The sequence below is a fragment of the Alternaria burnsii genome, assembly GCF_013036055.1.
Source record: "Alternaria burnsii strain CBS107.38 chromosome Unknown 732, whole genome shotgun sequence".
Taxonomy (NCBI): domain Eukaryota; kingdom Fungi; phylum Ascomycota; class Dothideomycetes; order Pleosporales; family Pleosporaceae; genus Alternaria; species Alternaria burnsii.
The window spans coordinates 979,135-995,166 of record NW_024066113.1 but is presented as its reverse complement, the minus strand read 5'-3'; the positions used below and the strand labels follow the sequence as shown (position 1 = coordinate 995,166).

General features: G+C 51.0%; 6 protein-coding genes across 6 annotated transcripts; 5 read left to right on the top strand and 1 right to left on the bottom strand.

Moving 5' to 3' along the window:
* Window positions 1-197: 197 nt before the first annotated feature.
* Window positions 198-4,103, top strand: GT037_005807 (90s preribosome component rrp12; the record flags this gene model as incomplete). Its single annotated transcript, XM_038930854.1, has 2 exons — window positions 198-260; window positions 312-4,103. 2 exons carry the CDS (start codon window positions 198-200, stop codon window positions 4,101-4,103), a joined length of 3,855 nt encoding a protein of 1,284 aa, XP_038786543.1.
* A 999-nt stretch (window positions 4,104-5,102) lies between these two features.
* GT037_005806 (uncharacterized protein) lies at window positions 5,103-6,251 on the top strand (the record flags this gene model as incomplete). The annotated part of the gene is made up of 1 exon (XM_038930853.1): window positions 5,103-6,251. One exon carries the CDS (start codon window positions 5,103-5,105, stop codon window positions 6,249-6,251), a length of 1,149 nt encoding a protein of 382 aa, XP_038786542.1.
* Window positions 6,252-6,633: 382 nt separating this feature from the next.
* GT037_005805 (uncharacterized protein) lies at window positions 6,634-8,905 on the top strand (the record flags this gene model as incomplete). The annotated part of the gene is made up of 5 exons (XM_038930852.1): window positions 6,634-6,769; window positions 6,824-6,886; window positions 6,935-6,970; window positions 7,024-7,192; window positions 7,240-8,905. 5 exons carry the CDS (start codon window positions 6,634-6,636, stop codon window positions 8,903-8,905), a joined length of 2,070 nt encoding a protein of 689 aa, XP_038786541.1.
* A 646-nt stretch (window positions 8,906-9,551) lies between these two features.
* GT037_005804 (uncharacterized protein) lies at window positions 9,552-10,546 on the top strand (the record flags this gene model as incomplete). Its single annotated transcript, XM_038930851.1, has 2 exons — window positions 9,552-9,621; window positions 9,681-10,546. 2 exons carry the CDS (start codon window positions 9,552-9,554, stop codon window positions 10,544-10,546), a joined length of 936 nt encoding a protein of 311 aa, XP_038786540.1.
* Window positions 10,547-10,664: 118 nt separating this feature from the next.
* On the bottom strand, window positions 10,665-15,673 carry GT037_005802 (uncharacterized protein; the record flags this gene model as incomplete). Its single annotated transcript, XM_038930849.1, has 8 exons — window positions 10,665-10,846; window positions 10,911-11,287; window positions 11,353-11,547; window positions 11,600-11,790; window positions 11,857-11,961; window positions 12,010-12,166; window positions 15,146-15,500; window positions 15,550-15,673. Coding segments are annotated over 8 exons (1,686 nt in total), but the record flags the coding sequence as incomplete, so codon positions are not given.
* GT037_005803 (3-oxoacyl-reductase) lies at window positions 13,262-14,203 on the top strand (the record flags this gene model as incomplete). The annotated part of the gene is made up of 2 exons (XM_038930850.1): window positions 13,262-13,319; window positions 13,401-14,203. 2 exons carry the CDS (start codon window positions 13,262-13,264, stop codon window positions 14,201-14,203), a joined length of 861 nt encoding a protein of 286 aa, XP_038786539.1.
* Window positions 15,674-16,032: the final 359 nt, after the last annotated feature.

Below are 16,032 nucleotides of genomic sequence, written 5' to 3'. Positions count from 1 at the left end.
CATGATGAGGCTCTGAAATGATGGACTGCGTGAAATGTGAAGGTGAAAGAAGGTTCTTGGTGGAGCCAGTGGGGTTTAGGGCCGTGCAGGGCTATCGATAGCGTGCGGCAAGATCCCTGCCCTGTCAAAAAAGTTCGAGGCCAAAAAAGCGAAATGTTGCAGCACAGTCGTCTACAACAACGCCAAAGTTGCCCGTCATGTCGCTCGAGGAGAGACTGACCAAGATTCGGGACAGCCCGAAGCTGCAAGGCCAGCAGCATGTATGTCGCATCTCCTTTTTCCACGCGTAGTCGTGTCCTAACCCAAGTTAGACCCATGTCCTGCTCGCGGCCATTGAAGACACGCTCCGCCAGCAGAAATCAGAGTTCACTCCGACGGCCTACTTCGCAGCGCTGTTGTCGCTGCTTGGCCGCCAGATTACCGAGCAAGGGATTGCGAACAAAGACACGGCGACTGCGACCATCTACCTCCTCGACCTCGTCACGCCCAACGTCCCCGCCCCACTGCTGCGGAGCAAGTTCACCGACATCCTCACCAACCTCGCGCCTGCCCTCACAGCCCAAGATGCCGATGCGCCGCTCATCCGATCTTCGATAGGATGTCTCGAGTCACTGCTGGTGGTACAGGATGCGCGCGCATGGGAGCTGCCGCAGACGACTATCAGCCCGCGCAGAGCTGTCGCAGGCCTGTTACAAATCTCTGTCGACCACAGGCCCAAGGTGAGGAAGAGGGCGCAGGAAGCACTGAAGAAGGTGCTGGCGAACCCGCCGCCGAGCCCTGCTCTAGACCACCCAGCTGCCGATATGTGCGCCGAGACGGCCCAGAAGATGCTCAAGGACATCGCGGCAGAGGCGGCAGCCAAGGCGCGCAAACACAAGGGAAAGAAGGACGTAGACAACAAGGACCCCGATTTGATACATGCGCTGCAGCTCATCAAGACGATTGCAACTTCGTCTGGAGGCTGGCCAAGCAGCAAGATCGATGTACTGTGTGAGCTGTTGCTGAACATCTCCAAGTCGACCAACGAGTTCCTGACTATGGCTGCTTTTGAGATCTTCGAGGTCATCTTCGCCGGCATGGCTGATGAACTCGCCTCTGCTAAGCTTCCCAGGCTACTCGAGGTCATCTCTGAACTACAGCCCTCCAAGAACGATTCACAACTTCTTCCTCCATGGATAGCCGTCATCTCGCGTGGATACGAAGTCTCGGCGCAAATCGAGCCCGAAGACACTTTCATGAAGCTACCCGACCTGTTCACCATGATCGCCGAGTTCCTCACGTCCTCATCGCACAACATCCGTATTTCCGCCTCCGAATGCCTCATCTCCTTCCTCGTAAACCTCGTGCCCGACAGTGTTATCCTAGAGCCCTCAATATACGATGAGAAGACACTCGAGAAAGTCGCAAAGATTGCACAGGACCTGTTGAGCGTCAAATACCAGGCTGCGTGGATGGAGGTTTTCAGCGTCTTGTCTGCCATGTTCGAGACTCTAAGGTGGCGTTCAGACCCTATTCTGAAGCCTGTGTTGAAGGTGGTTGGAGACCTGAGGGGTAACGACAGCTTTGCTGGCAAGAAAGAGGCGGATTCAGTCATCTCACGGGCCATCAGCGCAATGGGTCCCAATGTTGTGCTGGACATCCTCCCATTAAACTTGCCGCGACCACCTCCAGGACAAACCGGAAGAGTCTGGATGCTGCCACTTCTCCGCGATTCAGTCCACAACACTAAGCTGGCACATTTCAGGACCGAGATGGTGCCGCTGAGCGAAGAGCTATACCAGAAGGTTATTGATCATGGCGAAAAAGAGAAGACAATGGAAATCAAAGTGTTCGAGACGGTCGTACAGCAAATTTGGTCGATTCTTCCCGGATACTGCGACCTGCCCTTGGATCTGGTTGAGGCTTTTGACCAGAGCTTCTGCGAAATGCTAGCGAACTTGCTCTATGGCCAGGCCGACCTACGAACGGACGTTTGCCGAGCTCTTCAGAACCTGGTTGATAGCAACAAAGCAATCATAGAGCTGGAGTCTGATGATGATCTACTTGCGCAGGCTCGGATATCCAAGGCCGATGCACAGAAGAACCTCGATCACCTGGCGGGTTTTGCGAGCAACATGCTTGCAGTCCTGTTCAATGTTTACAGTCAGACCTTGCCACAGTACCGCGGAACTATTCTCAGGACTATCAATGCCTATTTGAGTATCATCCCCGAGCGCGAGCTCATGGAGACATTCGAGCGAGTTGCGTCTAACCTTGAGGCCTCACTGCCTGAGCCTGGCTCTCAGACGCAGGCAGCTAAGCAGAAGCAAGAGACAGGCCCGAACAAGATGCCACCGATGAGCCATACCCTGATGGATCTTATTATTACCATTGCCCTTTACCTCCCACGCGACAGTTACCGCTCCCTCTTCCGCATGGCAGAGATCATGATTAACAGAGAGAACGAGCCGCAGTTACAAAAGAAGGCGTACAAGCTCATTCCCCGCCTCGCGGAGTCGGAGATGGGTAAAGCCGCTCTGAAAGAGCGTAATGGTGAACTGCAACAGCTGTTGCTAGGAAGCGCGGAGAAAGCATCAACCCCAGCCCGTCGCGACAGACTTAATGCATTGTTCCAAGTCATCGAGTCTCTACCTCAAAGCGATCTGCACTTCATCCCAGCCATTCTTTCCGAGGTAGTCATCTCCGCCAAGGAGACCAACGAGAAGGCGCGCGAGGCGGCCTACAACCTGCTTGTCGCCATGGGTGAGAAGATGGCAGAAGGAGGTCAGGTCGTGCAAGCCAAGGTACCAAACATGCCGGCCGATGCGCCAACCGTCGAAGCCTCGCTTGAAGAATACTTCACGATGGTCTCGGCTGGTCTGGCTGCGACCACACCCCACATGATCTCCGCGTCTATCACCGCCGTCACTCGCATCCTCTACCAATTCCACGCCCAGATTTCCAAGGAAACCATAAAGAATCTTTGCGACCTGATGGACATCTTCCTTCAGAACCCAAACCGAGAAATTGTACGCAGTGTGCTTGGTTTCGTCAAAGTTGAGGTCATCTCACTACCAGAATCGCTTGTACGACCACGTCTGAATACCTTGCTCAAGAACTTGATGGTCTGGAGTCACGAACACAAGGCACACTTCAAGGCTAAGGTCAAGCACATCGTCGAACGAATGGTACGGAAGTTTGGCGTCGAAGAAGTAGAACGCGCCACACCCGCTGAAGATCGCAAACTTATCACCAACATCCGTAAGACACGCGAGCAGCGCAAGAAGAAGAAGCAGCAGGCTACAGAGGATGGCGAGGAGCCGACTGAGAAGCGAAAGGGCAAGTTTGAGAGCGAGTATGACCAAGCTGTGTACGGCAGTGAAAGCGAAGAGAGCGACGGCGACTCGGAGGACGAATTCGTCAAGAGCCAAAGCAAGCAACAGCGAGGCGGTGCAAAGGGCGGAAACACGTACATCATCGAAGACGAAGACGAGCCGCTTGATCTACTCTCCAAACGCGCCCTCGGAAACATCTCTTCTACCAAGCCCCTGCGTCAACGCAAACAACCACAGAAGATGAAGGCCCGCACGAATGAAGACGGCAAGCTTGTTATCGGTGAATCTGATGATGAAGTCGAGACTAAGGGCAAGAAGTCCAAGAAGCAAGACGTCGCCGAAGATGACGTCCTCATGGATATTGACGACCAAAACACATCCCTTGAAGCAGGTATCAACGCATATGTTGATGCAATTCGTGGCCGCGACACAGCCCAGGCTGGCCAGAAAGGTAGACTTAAGTTCAGCAATAAGCGCACACACGAGGATGATGAGATGGACATGGATGACGATGGTGCAGAAGCAGATTGGCAAGAGATTCGAAAAGCAAAATCCGGTTCTGGAATGGGTAGGGGCGGTGTGAAGAGTGGAGGCGCTGGCCAGAAGAGTCAGAGGAGAGGATTAGGTCAGGAACGAACAAGAGGCGGCAACGTCAGTGGTGGAGAGGGCAGAGGAGGAAAGGGTAGAGTTGAGAAGACAAAGAGTCCACGCGGTAGAGGTGGCGCTCGTGGCGGTGGCTTTAGAGGAAGGGGAAACGGCCCAAGTGGCAAGTGGAGTGGTCCCAAGTAGAATGTGACGAGAAGGCAATTACCGCAGTAGTAGGACAAAAGGGAAAGGAGGCGTTGAGGTGTAATCACGATCTTTCTGCCAATTGAATATAGATATCCCCATGTTTCAGCTTCACTCTTTTCTCAAGGAATATGGGTCCAGAAGCCAGCGACGCAACCGCGAACTCGGTCGTCGGTAACGTCAGAGTGCGAACACGATGTGGCTACCAGCATGCTTGCAGGAAACTCCATCCCGCCAGGCGGTGGAGACTGCTGTAAGACGTCGAGATTGGACACTTCCGCTGTTTTACAGGCGGCGGATCTTATTGTGTTGCCGACTACCAGTAAAGTTAGGGCGGAGCAAGGTACATCATCGGTAAGCTTTCTCCACATACCGAGCGGAATCGCGCTATTGCGGGGTCAGCAGAGTGTTGCAGCCCTACAGTGTGCTTGCTACTAGCTAGATGTGTCTCACTATTCCTTGTCAAAACACAAGCATCTTACCCTTTTTGATGACTCCAAAGAGCCTATTGGAGAACAGTGCTAATGCACATGGTAAAGATATCATAGTTGAGCAGGTATTGTTGCGCTTCCCTTTGGCGGAGCTATGCGCCCGGCATGAACTAGGATACCTGTAGTATCTCAGGCACCTTTTACACCGCGAGTCGGAGGCTTGATTGCTGTCGGAGACAAAAATCTGCCGCTTCCGACCTGATCCGAAGGCACATAGCGGAAAATGAGCTCTGCTGGCCATTCTGTAATAGGCGGAGCACTACAGGACTTGGGGTGTCGGCAGATGGGAGTGTGGAGAAAGTACGTATGGTCAGACGATGTTTTGCTATGCTTGAATGAGTAGTTCCATGGGTACATAGAGATCTACGTGTGGATAAGTGTTTACCTGGTAAGTATATAAAGGTTGCTGTGCCGCTTTACACCGAATCCTTTCTATTCTACTACTCGCCCACAGCCGTCCTTCCCGTATACTTCCACCTAAGTAGCGACCATCTTAGCATCTTCCATAATGGCGAACACGGCTGCCGTATCGCTCCCCATTCTTACACGCGATGACTCCGCTATACCTTCTTCATCTCCTGCCAAGTCAGAAACAAAAATGTCCACACTACCACGCGTCCGCCTCCCCGCCGGCGCACCGACACCATACCTCCTTCCCTCACACATGGGCGAACACATAACAATTCCTGGCACAAAAGCAGTCTTCCGAATTATGTGCTCGGCAGCCGAAACCGACGGCACCATGAGTGTCTTCGGCCAAGACGGCGTCCTAGCCGACCCTCCAGGTTTCCACTACCATAATCATGCCCACGACGTATTCATGTGCACAAAAGGCCGGTTGAAGATCTGGGCTGGAGATAAATGTCGGATTCTCTACCCAGGTGATTTCGCGTACGTTCCACCGGGCGTGGTGCACCAACCACAATTACTAGACCAAGGTCCAAATGAATCAATGGGTCTGGTAACGCCGGGAGATTGGGTTGACTTCTTCCGTTTCGTAGGAGAGGATTACCAAGGCGTACTATGCGATGAGTTCGACAATAGGAATACGGGAGCAGTATTTGGACCCAAGATACGTGAGATCAAAGAACGGTTCGATGTTGTCTTCCAACCTCAGTTCCAGGGTGCGGAGGTGGCAGATTTCGAGGAAGGAGAGTGTGTCCTGCCCGAGGATCAGGAAGCGTATTTCCTGAAAGCGAATACTGGGCCATGCTTCTTGCTTGAGGGAGTTCTGTCCAGACCGTTCATTACTATGAAGCAGAGTAAGGGACCTTCGGGTAACTTTGCTATCACTAGTATTGAGTCTGGGAGTGAGTTGGAGAACTCAGTGCTGAGCAAGGGGTTTATGTTCGAGAAGGTACACCAGGTGTATCATGTCCTAGATGGTGCGATATCGCTTACGGTGAATGGCGAGGCAGGACATTTGGTCAGGGCGGGCGAGACGGCATTTATACCAGCAGGCACAGAGGTGGCAGTCGAGTTTGTGGATAGGTATGTGAGGTTCTGGTCATATGCCAGTGGAGATGGACTAGAGACATTGATTGCAGAGGCCGGAGGCGCTTTCGAGGGAAAGATGGTGCCTGATGAGATAAGAAATGTGGATGCGGATAAGGTCCGCGAGGCCGCAAAGCAGTTGAACATCAAGGTCAGCATATAGTTCATCTTGCCATACTCTCACCTGAGCGTGGAGAGATGGGCAGGCGTTGGCTGTTTGTACCAGCGATTGGCCGCTAATGCAAGAACCCAACAAATCTGTTTGCAGAAGGAAATTTTCATATGCATGTGCTGCAGCCGAAGTCCTCATGTGTTGATACAAAGCGAGCACCTCACTCCTGGCATGCATACTCTCTGATCTACTGCGAAAGTGGAGGTGGCAGCTCTATGACTACTCCCGATCTAGCTAGCATCTTTGAGCTAGAGATAGCTTACATAAGCTCAATTCAAGGCTAGTTGATGCTACGTCAGTGTGGTCCGTGTGATTCGATACAGTACTTCTACCCTAGCACGCCAGGGTTGTACACTTATGGAAGTCGGTAACAATGACAACACACATCGCAACTGATGACAACATCTTTGCGGGAAGCGACAGCGACAGTGATCATGAGGGCGGTTACAAACCTCGCCCTCAATTACCGCAGCCGAACGTCAATATGCGAAGTTTGGCGAATCTGATCAGTACCAATTAAACCTAGATGAATAGACGCAGATAGCACTGCTAAAATTTGTCAGAGGAACTCGACAGCGGCGTCATTGACGTTGATCCAGAATATCAACGTGAAGTTGTCTGGACAGGTAAGCACATCCAGTTTGGTCATCACAGAAGCACACTGACAGTGGTAGCCGAGCGTATGACAGGTCTGATCAATTCTTTGATGGGTATAGTTTCCAAGCAACGTCAAAGCCAGATCAGCTTGCTAACGATCGTATAGAGAACTATTACATCCCGCCCATCATTCTGAATAAGAAGCGGAGTGCTGGCACGGATGGTAGTACACCACGCGATACTCTTGTTTGTGTGGATGGCAAGCAGCGTCTGTCTTCTATTAGGGCATTCGTAAAGGGTATGATTCCTTGCCATGATCATAAAGGCGAGAGATGGTAGACAGCCCAAACATTGTCCTACAGTGACTCACTGACAGTCTTAGGTGGTTTTGCAAGACTCCTGGCACCAAACACAAGAGAGTGCTCTCTTTGGAAGCGCAAAAGATGTTCTTGGACAAAGATTTTGTCGCCTTCCAATTCACAGATCTTACTCAGGAACAAGAAGAAGATCTTTTTGCTAGAGTGCAGATGGGTGTTCAACTTACAGTGGCCGAGAAGATGCGCGCGAAGCAGGGCCCATGGCAAGAGTTGGCGAAACTTTTCGTCGATGATTTTCCGGCTATCTACGCCTTGATGAAGGATCGAGCCCGAGCAAAAGACTTTCAAATCACCTTGTCCTGCTTTAGCCAAATCATCGAAGTCAAGCATCCCACTGCTGCAAATGGTCTACCAGTTCTAAAGACGAACTACAACGCACTACCCAAACTATTGAGCAACACTGGTGCTGTAGATGATGCTATCAAATCACATCTTGCGAGCGTCTGGACTACTCTAAGAGAACTTATAGAGCGAGATTCAGACACTTTTACAAATGCTGACAAGCATCTGAGTGGTGTGCAAACGTTCGCGCCCATCGAGATGGTAGCAGCAACCGTTCTTATCTCGATGTACTCGGAAACACGTACCAACGAACTACTGCTTGGAGATATCAGAACTCTTCGAAAGGCGCTTCGTGAGAAGTTCAAGGATCTTCGCTTGAATACGACGGTTTGGAAATTTGTCTGGGACTTCGTCGAAAACCTGGAGGCCATCCGAGGCGCGGTAGATGGCACTACGGTGGATCGAAACCAGCAGGATCAGGCCTCAAAGTTGATGTCTTCTGGCGCCGCGAAAGCAACAGCAACCGTGTCTTCGCCACCTTACCTTGCAAGAAAAAGAGCAACTGCGAAAAAACAAGTCTCCACCTTGCCACCGCGGAGTCCAGTGAAAGTGAAGGAGGAGTCACAATCACACATCGCTACGTCAAAACGAAAGCGAACTGGTCCTGCACCTGCTTCCCTGGCTCCAGCCTCATACTTGTCGAATGTAGCTCCCCAAGCATACCACCAACACCACATACCTCCAACGCAATTGCAAGATCCACAGAAGTCCAACGTGCACACACCTTTCACAACAGAGCCTGAGGACCTGCAGGTCCTAAAGACTGGCATCTCAGGATCTGGCGACTATCGTACACCAATAGCTCCTATGCAGCAGTCAACACAACTCTGTTCAATACCCAATCATATTGCTGAGATGGCCCAAGGCTCACACAACGCTTTCGCGATATCACAACCTCCAAATGTGATATCATATCATCCTACAAGTCGCGGTGCGTTTGCGCCAACTCACACAGACAAGCAGTGGGAGGGCGTCATCGCATCCCCAGCTAAGGCTCCAGTCGCGCCAATTTCAAATCAGCCGAAGCGAAAAAGCGTTACACGCCCTACTCCTGCCCAGTACAAAGAGGACATCGATCTGACAATTGACAACGAGCTCGAAGGTGAACGACAGAATCTTCTATCCTCTTTCAAGGCCAAACCTATTTCTGCAAAGCAACCTTCTGCTCCAGCCATGCCCGCAGCAAAAGCATCCACTGCTCCGACGCGTCGTGATTACGTGGTAGTGCATGATATTGATTCCGACGAAGAACTGGCAACTGCAAATAACCCTTATGAGAAATTCCAGAGTAATCCTAGAGCAGGACTTTCTAGCTCGAGGGGAGGATAATGGCGTAGGGACCGCATCAACAGAGCAGGTCTGGGGGCATTTTCATTTATTTTGGCTTACATCTTAGACTTCTAGCATAGTGATAGCCCATTTGAAGTATATTTATGAACATGTTGTCTACCTATATCTCTTACTATTGGCGTGCATGCTGGGAAGCCGTAAGCACTAGCTGGTACCTACCCACTGTGTAGTAAGCACCTCACGACATAACATACTCGCGCTGGTAACCCGCACGTTGCATCCACATCGCCTTCACGCGTGGATATCAAATTATGAATCACTTTCGACTTGTAGACAGGACCCAAAGGGTTAACGAGACGCGTCCGATGAAAGACGTCATAGCGCGCTTTCGACCTCGGCATTTTCGCGACAAAAGCACCGCGAACGGACCGCTCCGTCAACTGGTACGTACGTAGTAGGCCAACTATGCTCCCGATCCCAGTGGGAGGCGACCAACAGGATATCCACGGAGTCTGAGACTACATCTCTATCGAACGAACAGCCACAACAAAGTACGCGTCCCGGACCAACGTGAAGGGGCATCTTCTATATCTTGTGCCATATCGCAGACCGTCTGTTTGCGCTGCTGTTGAACGGATACAACTTCGTCATACTCGCATCTTGTGAGAAAACAAAGCGCATCAACATGGGGAAGTCTTTCGACCCATCCAAGGATATTGGGAGCCTAGAGGGGAAGGTCATCTTGGTCACGGGTGGTACGTATCTCCCAATGTCTACCAAGCGCTGTCATACCATTGTTCTGACTTACGAGCAGGTAACGCTGGGCTAGGCAAACAAACCATTGCATACCTCGCTGCCCATAACCCTACGCGCATATACCTCGCCGCTCGTACCGAGTCCAAAGCCCGCGACGCTATCACCGACATCAAGACCAGCGTCCCGAATGCCTGCGAAATCGTGCATCTACCACTCGATCTGACATCCTTCTCTTCCATCGCAGACGCAGCATCGACGTTCAAGAGCCAGGAATCGCGACTTGATCTACTCGTTAACAATGCTGGTATCATGGCGTCCCCATATAGCACGACCAAAGAGGGTTATGAGATACAATTCGGCACCAACCACATGGGCCACGCGCTGCTCACAAAGCTCCTTATCCCGACAATGCTAGATACGGCAAAGCAATCCGGCGCCGATGTCAGGATCGTGAACCTGAGCAGCATGGGCGAACGTCTTGCCGTATCCAAAGGCATTGAATTCGACCAAAGAGCGCTCGAGAAGGAAAACACATGGCGTCGCTATGGCGCCTCGAAATTAGCGAACATACTCTTCGCTCGCTCCCTTGCCCTCGAATACCCTACGATAACATCTGTGTCTCTACACCCTGGTGTTATTCTGACAGACCTCTTCAACAACCTGCGCTCGAACGTATTCTTGAAGGTCGGGCTATGGATATATGGACTAGTGGGCATGATACTGCCGGGTCATTACCAGGGCCCTGAAGGTGGCGCGTTGAACACGACATGGTGTGCCACAACTGCAAAGGACCATCTGGAGAATGGCGCGTTTTACATGCCTGTAGGAAAGAAGGGCTCGGGAAGTGGACACGCGAGAGATGAGGGGCTGCGGAAGAAGTTGTGGGAGTGGACTGAGGAGGAGTTGAAGAAGCACGGGTATTGATCTCGAATGTCTTTCAGGTTAACTGAGTACAAGGAAGGAGATGGGAACTATGCCTGCTTGCGATAATACTCTACATTTCTAGCTTATATTATCACAAATGAAGACCAACATCCACGGCTCAGACTGGTTCCGACCGCAGCCTAGGCAACGGTGGTAACTGTTTCCCGCTAGTGATCTCGACTTTGAAGTCTTTCTGAACGTTAACCTGAATGCCATCGCCACTTGGTCGCTTGTTGACAATACGCTTCTGGCTTCCGTCATCACGTTCAGAGCTTATATTGCTGATTTCATCCAAGTCACCTGAAAGTTGGAGTAAGATGTCAGTAGGCGTCTCACACGCAGTTTGTCCGGTGACCTTACTAACCATAGATTTTTGTCTCGACACCCACATCCTTGGATTTATTGCCCAGATGGTTGTTCAGTCCAGTGCTCTCTGGTCGCTCGTCAAGCTCCATCCAGTGTTTCGATGCGGGATCGCCACCACGCAGTGAGCCACGGGCATATGGCTTCTTCGACGAGCCATAATTGCGTGAAGCTCCAGACCGGCTTCGGAACGAAGACGAAAAGTGCGAGATGAGGTTGGTGAGTATGGGACGGCAGGCGGGCAGGTTGGCGACAAACATGCCGACATTCATCTCGGCGCAAGCCCAGGCGAGGATCTCGCCGAGATTCTGTAGAAGCCTGTTCGGATCGTTCAAGCCAATGAGAAACTTAAGACGCACGATTGGAGCAATTGAGGCGCTGTCGTGTATATGTCAGTGGCATGGTCAGGTAGCACTGTTGCGCAAAATTGCAAATCCACTTACAAGACTCCTAGACCAAGCATGGCTATCACGGAGCTTTTGACTCGCCAGTCTAGTTGTACATCCCAAAGTAGGAATATGGGTAGAGTCGCAAAGATCCAGTCCGTTGATATCGACACCACGGCGACGGCGTACGAAAGTGCCGTCTGAATAGTGCGCTCTTTACATGCCCCTGGCATATTAACATACCAGTTCTTTCTGTCTCTTCGTTAGCTTCCAGCGTTTTCAAAACGAGAACCGCAAAACATACTGTACGGGCGAGCATTGGAAGAAAAGGTACATTCCCGTCCCGCCCATAATGATCGCACAAGACAACATGCATGTGTAGATGACCATCTCGATCCATTTCTTGCCGCTTGCGATTCGAATCAAGGCAAATCCGATGCTGCACTTGATCGCGATGAGAGTGAAGCACCACGGCTCTTGGAAAATGTAGAACCACTTTTCGTTGTTAATTCGTCTTCTCAATAACAAGTCTGGTCGAGGCGAGTGAAGACTGCGACATACCATTAAAGAATTAGAGTATTGATACTCGCTCAAAGAGCCATCGTACTGACCAACGCCACTCCAAGCCATAGCGATTGTGGCTATGGTACTCACCGACCAGAACGGCTAGGCTGATGTCAGTAGATGCTGAGCCTTGATATCCGTAATGCTCACCAAGTTGATCAACATAGCCCAGTCATCTGGTCCCCATGCTTTCCTTTTGTAACGGATCCAGAACCGTAAGATGGTCGATACGATGTCGAATGGTAATGGGATCAAGACCGCTAGGGCCATATCGCGAGATGTCGGTGGCGCCATGGCCTTGCTTGACCTTCAGGAAAGACTGAATCGAAGAGAAGGACAATAAGGTTCACCGAATCCACGCAGCGCAAGCACCGGGCATGCAGAACAATAAGAAGTACACAACAAAAGCTGGAGAAAGGAGCGCCACTGGCTCATCCACAGAACGCTCGCCCCCCAGCCTTTCAACACCCCGGATTAGGCTGTGATCGTCGCGGCTCCGAATCTCTGGGACACGATGACCGCTTGAGGCCGTGCAAGTTTGATATTAATAACGGTAACGGGGCGGTAGAGCGGCAGAGGCTTCTTAGTACCGGGACTGTCGTCCGCCTGCAGTAGTTCCCGGTTCGACACATGTCCGATGCTTTTGGATCTATTGATGCTCAGGAAACACACTCTCCACAGCAATCTCATATCGTACCAGCCTCGGAGAGCTAATTCGCTGGAGCTCTATATTGTTGAGCGTGATATGGTCCATGGATTTGTTCTTTGAGTGGTCGAGCATTGTCTGGATGGTGCTCCCATATCATTTCCGAACGAACTGATGCATTTTCAAGACCGAGTCCAGACTTTTGTGCAAGGCGGTGGACCGGAAAAACCCTCCTACGTATGTGCTGCAGTCCTGTTTCAAGAATTGTCCTGTACAAGGATTTGTACATCGCCAAGTGCTTTATGGACGGGGATGTGGTGGAGAACTGCCTGATGTTGGTGAGCGTCCAGGTCCGTTGAACGAATCCACACCCCCACGCACGCTGCTGTCAGGAAGAATGTGACTTCCAACGATACGGAAAGACTCTCGCGTTAGTTCCTGTAGCCCCTCAATCACCTGAAAACGCCAACACAGATACCATCGCAATACTGCCTCGATTGATATAGTCTTCTGATGCTCGGTATAGTTGTGCACGTCAGGCGCTACTTCGGGAAATTTAGTGTAAGACCCACATCATGAAATAAGAGTCTCCACTACCAGGCATTCCTACACAGACCCTAGAGTTTGAAGAAGTCAAGGGTTCCCCGCGCTACCGGTATCGCGCAAGCGGTGGGCGTTGTACACGTACTTCGTCCTTGGATACTTGAATAGGTCGCATACCCGTGATACATACCATAGAACTTAGAAGGTCCAATTATGTCACCACCTAGAGTCTTCGAAGGCAAGCTTGCCATCATTACTGGCGCTTCGCGAAGTACGTCCTATCATGAAATGATACTCCTCTCCTGAGCAATGTGAATACATACCAGTGAATGGGAAACTGACTTACGTCTAGGCTTCGGCGCCGCACTTGCCACACACTTCGCCTCGCGCGGTGCTAACGTTGTGATCAACTATGCAACATCGAGCTCCGACAAGATCGCAGCGGAGTTGGCAAATCATCTCTCCACAACATACAATATCACCGCACTACCCGTACGCGCCGATCTCCTCGACCCTTCCGCTCCCGCGACCATCGTCAATGCGGCAAAGGCTGTTTTCACGAACCCCACAGCCACACCCTCGTTCCAGATCGATATACTGATCAACAATGCTGCGGTCGTGAATGCGCAACCTATCCAAGAACTTGACGTAGAGCTATGGGACCAAACCTTCAATATCAACTGCAAAGCTCCTGCGCTTCTCATCAAAGCCGCATTTCCCTACCTTCCACACGACAGGTCTGGTAGGATCGTCAACATTTCTTCCGCGACTACGACATGGGGTCTGATCCAACAGACGTCCTATGCCGGCACAAAAGGTGCGATAGAGGCTATGACGCGTGTTTGGGCGCGTGAACTCGCTGAGCGCGCAACTGTCAACAGTGTGAGCCCTGGTCCTATGGATACGGGTCTTTTGAACGGGCTGCCGGAGGCGCCGAAGCAAGCGTTAAGAATGTACAACGCATTGATCCCGCTAGCAAAAGAAAGACCAGGAGTGGACAGCGAAGAAACTCTGAGATTAGCGGACGAGATTGGTGGTAGGCCGGGTACGCTCGAGGAGGTGGCAGGTATCGTAGGTATCGCCTGTTTGCCTGAAAGTGGTTGGATGACGGGCAATCAGCTAGGCGCGAGCGGAGGTGGTGCTTTCGTTAGATGAGAATATTCTCTTTGAATATGCGCGTAGCTGCAGGCAGCAAACTATATTGAGTACGGTTCCTTAATTCCTTTTCTAAGGCGTAGTAATGATTGTGACACGAGAAGTCGAGTGCTCTAGTCAGCTACACGATGCCAAGCTTTCTCTAGCGCCTCGTAGCGGAGATAGCATGCCATGCAACAGCAAGCGACATCCGGCTTTCGTGGTCATCATCGCCTGACAACATGACATCTTCATCTCGCTAAGAAGAATCTGTGGCACCCAGGACTCTGATACGACAACACATAAAATCTATAGTGGGGTATTCGTTGCAAGCACTCCAAGTGCGCGATGCGATGAGCGTGCTTGGCGCTTCCTTCGGCAACTGAAATCTGCCGCCTTCCTTGCTCCTGCAGCAACGATTTTCGCCTCACTTATCGCATGTCTACGGCACGGCAGACGGGCTCAGACACATACCTGACGATGAACACAGCCTCAGTTTGGTGTACATGATCCAGTCGGAAAATTTGATGAAAAGCGTCAGGTGAATTGGGACAGAAGCAGGTATCGCCTGCTTACCCGAGAGTGGTTGGATGACGGGAATCAATTAGGTGCAAGCGAAGGTGGTCGTTTCGTTAAGACTGCGATTGAGTTGGCACTCACGTCATCCTGAACATCATCTAGGGTGAGAGTGGCGCTTTCGTCTTCAATTTCGAATGATTTATGCCAGCCATCTAACTCACACTTATATCTTTGGTCACCAGAATATCCTTCGAGTGGCTCACACAACTATGAATGGTTGGCATGACACTCTCAGAATTATGCGCTTCGTCAACACGCCAGGAACGCGCATCGTGACCTTCCGGCGGTCGTGATGAGACCCTGACCGTCGTTTCGCATCCAGCCTTATATTGCCCTAACTCGAGTACTTCGCCAAACTCATCTGTTTGCTTCGCATATCCTAACAATCCAGGTTCTCGGAAGCTGAATCGTGGTGTTGTGGTAGACTGACTCTGTACGGCTGATCGCGCAGCTTCAAGAAAGCGATTGAACAGAGGCCTGAGCGTAGGCAAAGAGGCGGCCAAAATACCGACATCAAGCTCGATGAAGTTCCACATGGAGAATGTGTCATGCACGAAGCGTTCGGGGTCGTTCAAAATGGTTTTGCTTACATGGGCCTTCATTATCCCAGCAACAGATGCAAATATACCGAGCGAGAGGACGAGAGCGAGCATAATTTTGATGCGGATTCGAACTTGAAGACTGAATATGACCGGAATAGGCAGGAGGGCGAGCAAGAAGTCGGTAGCGATGTTGACGACTATAGAAAATTAGCAAAGGTTCATACGGCTCTGGTGTAGAAGACTTACTTGAGTTGAAAAGAGCAATCTGACTAAAGGTACTAACACTTAGACATAACGCGCAGCCTGTGCCCATGGGTGGCGGACGAAGCCTAAAATCCCATATAGCTGCTACTGGGAGGCACATAAAAACCTGGAAGTGGCAACTTGTTAGTGCTCTTCAATTCCCTGAGGAGTGGTGTGCTCCTTCATATGCTGTTCTTGGTAGAAAAAGAACTTACTGCAAGGCTGTCAGTTTGTTCTGTGGCTTGTCAGGGAGAGAACATACCAAGCGTTCCAGTACAAGCAATAATGAAAGCAACCAGAAACACGATCAGACTATACAGGAAGTACACATGACTCTTTTGTACAGCTAACCTCAGAAGCATGTAGCTCACAGAAATCTTGACCACTGTCACACCTGCAGTGACACAGATCTGATGAACCAAGCGGACTTTGAGTAGTTGTCGATATCTAGGTTGATCCATCTGTATGACGGCAAGATGTTTCCCA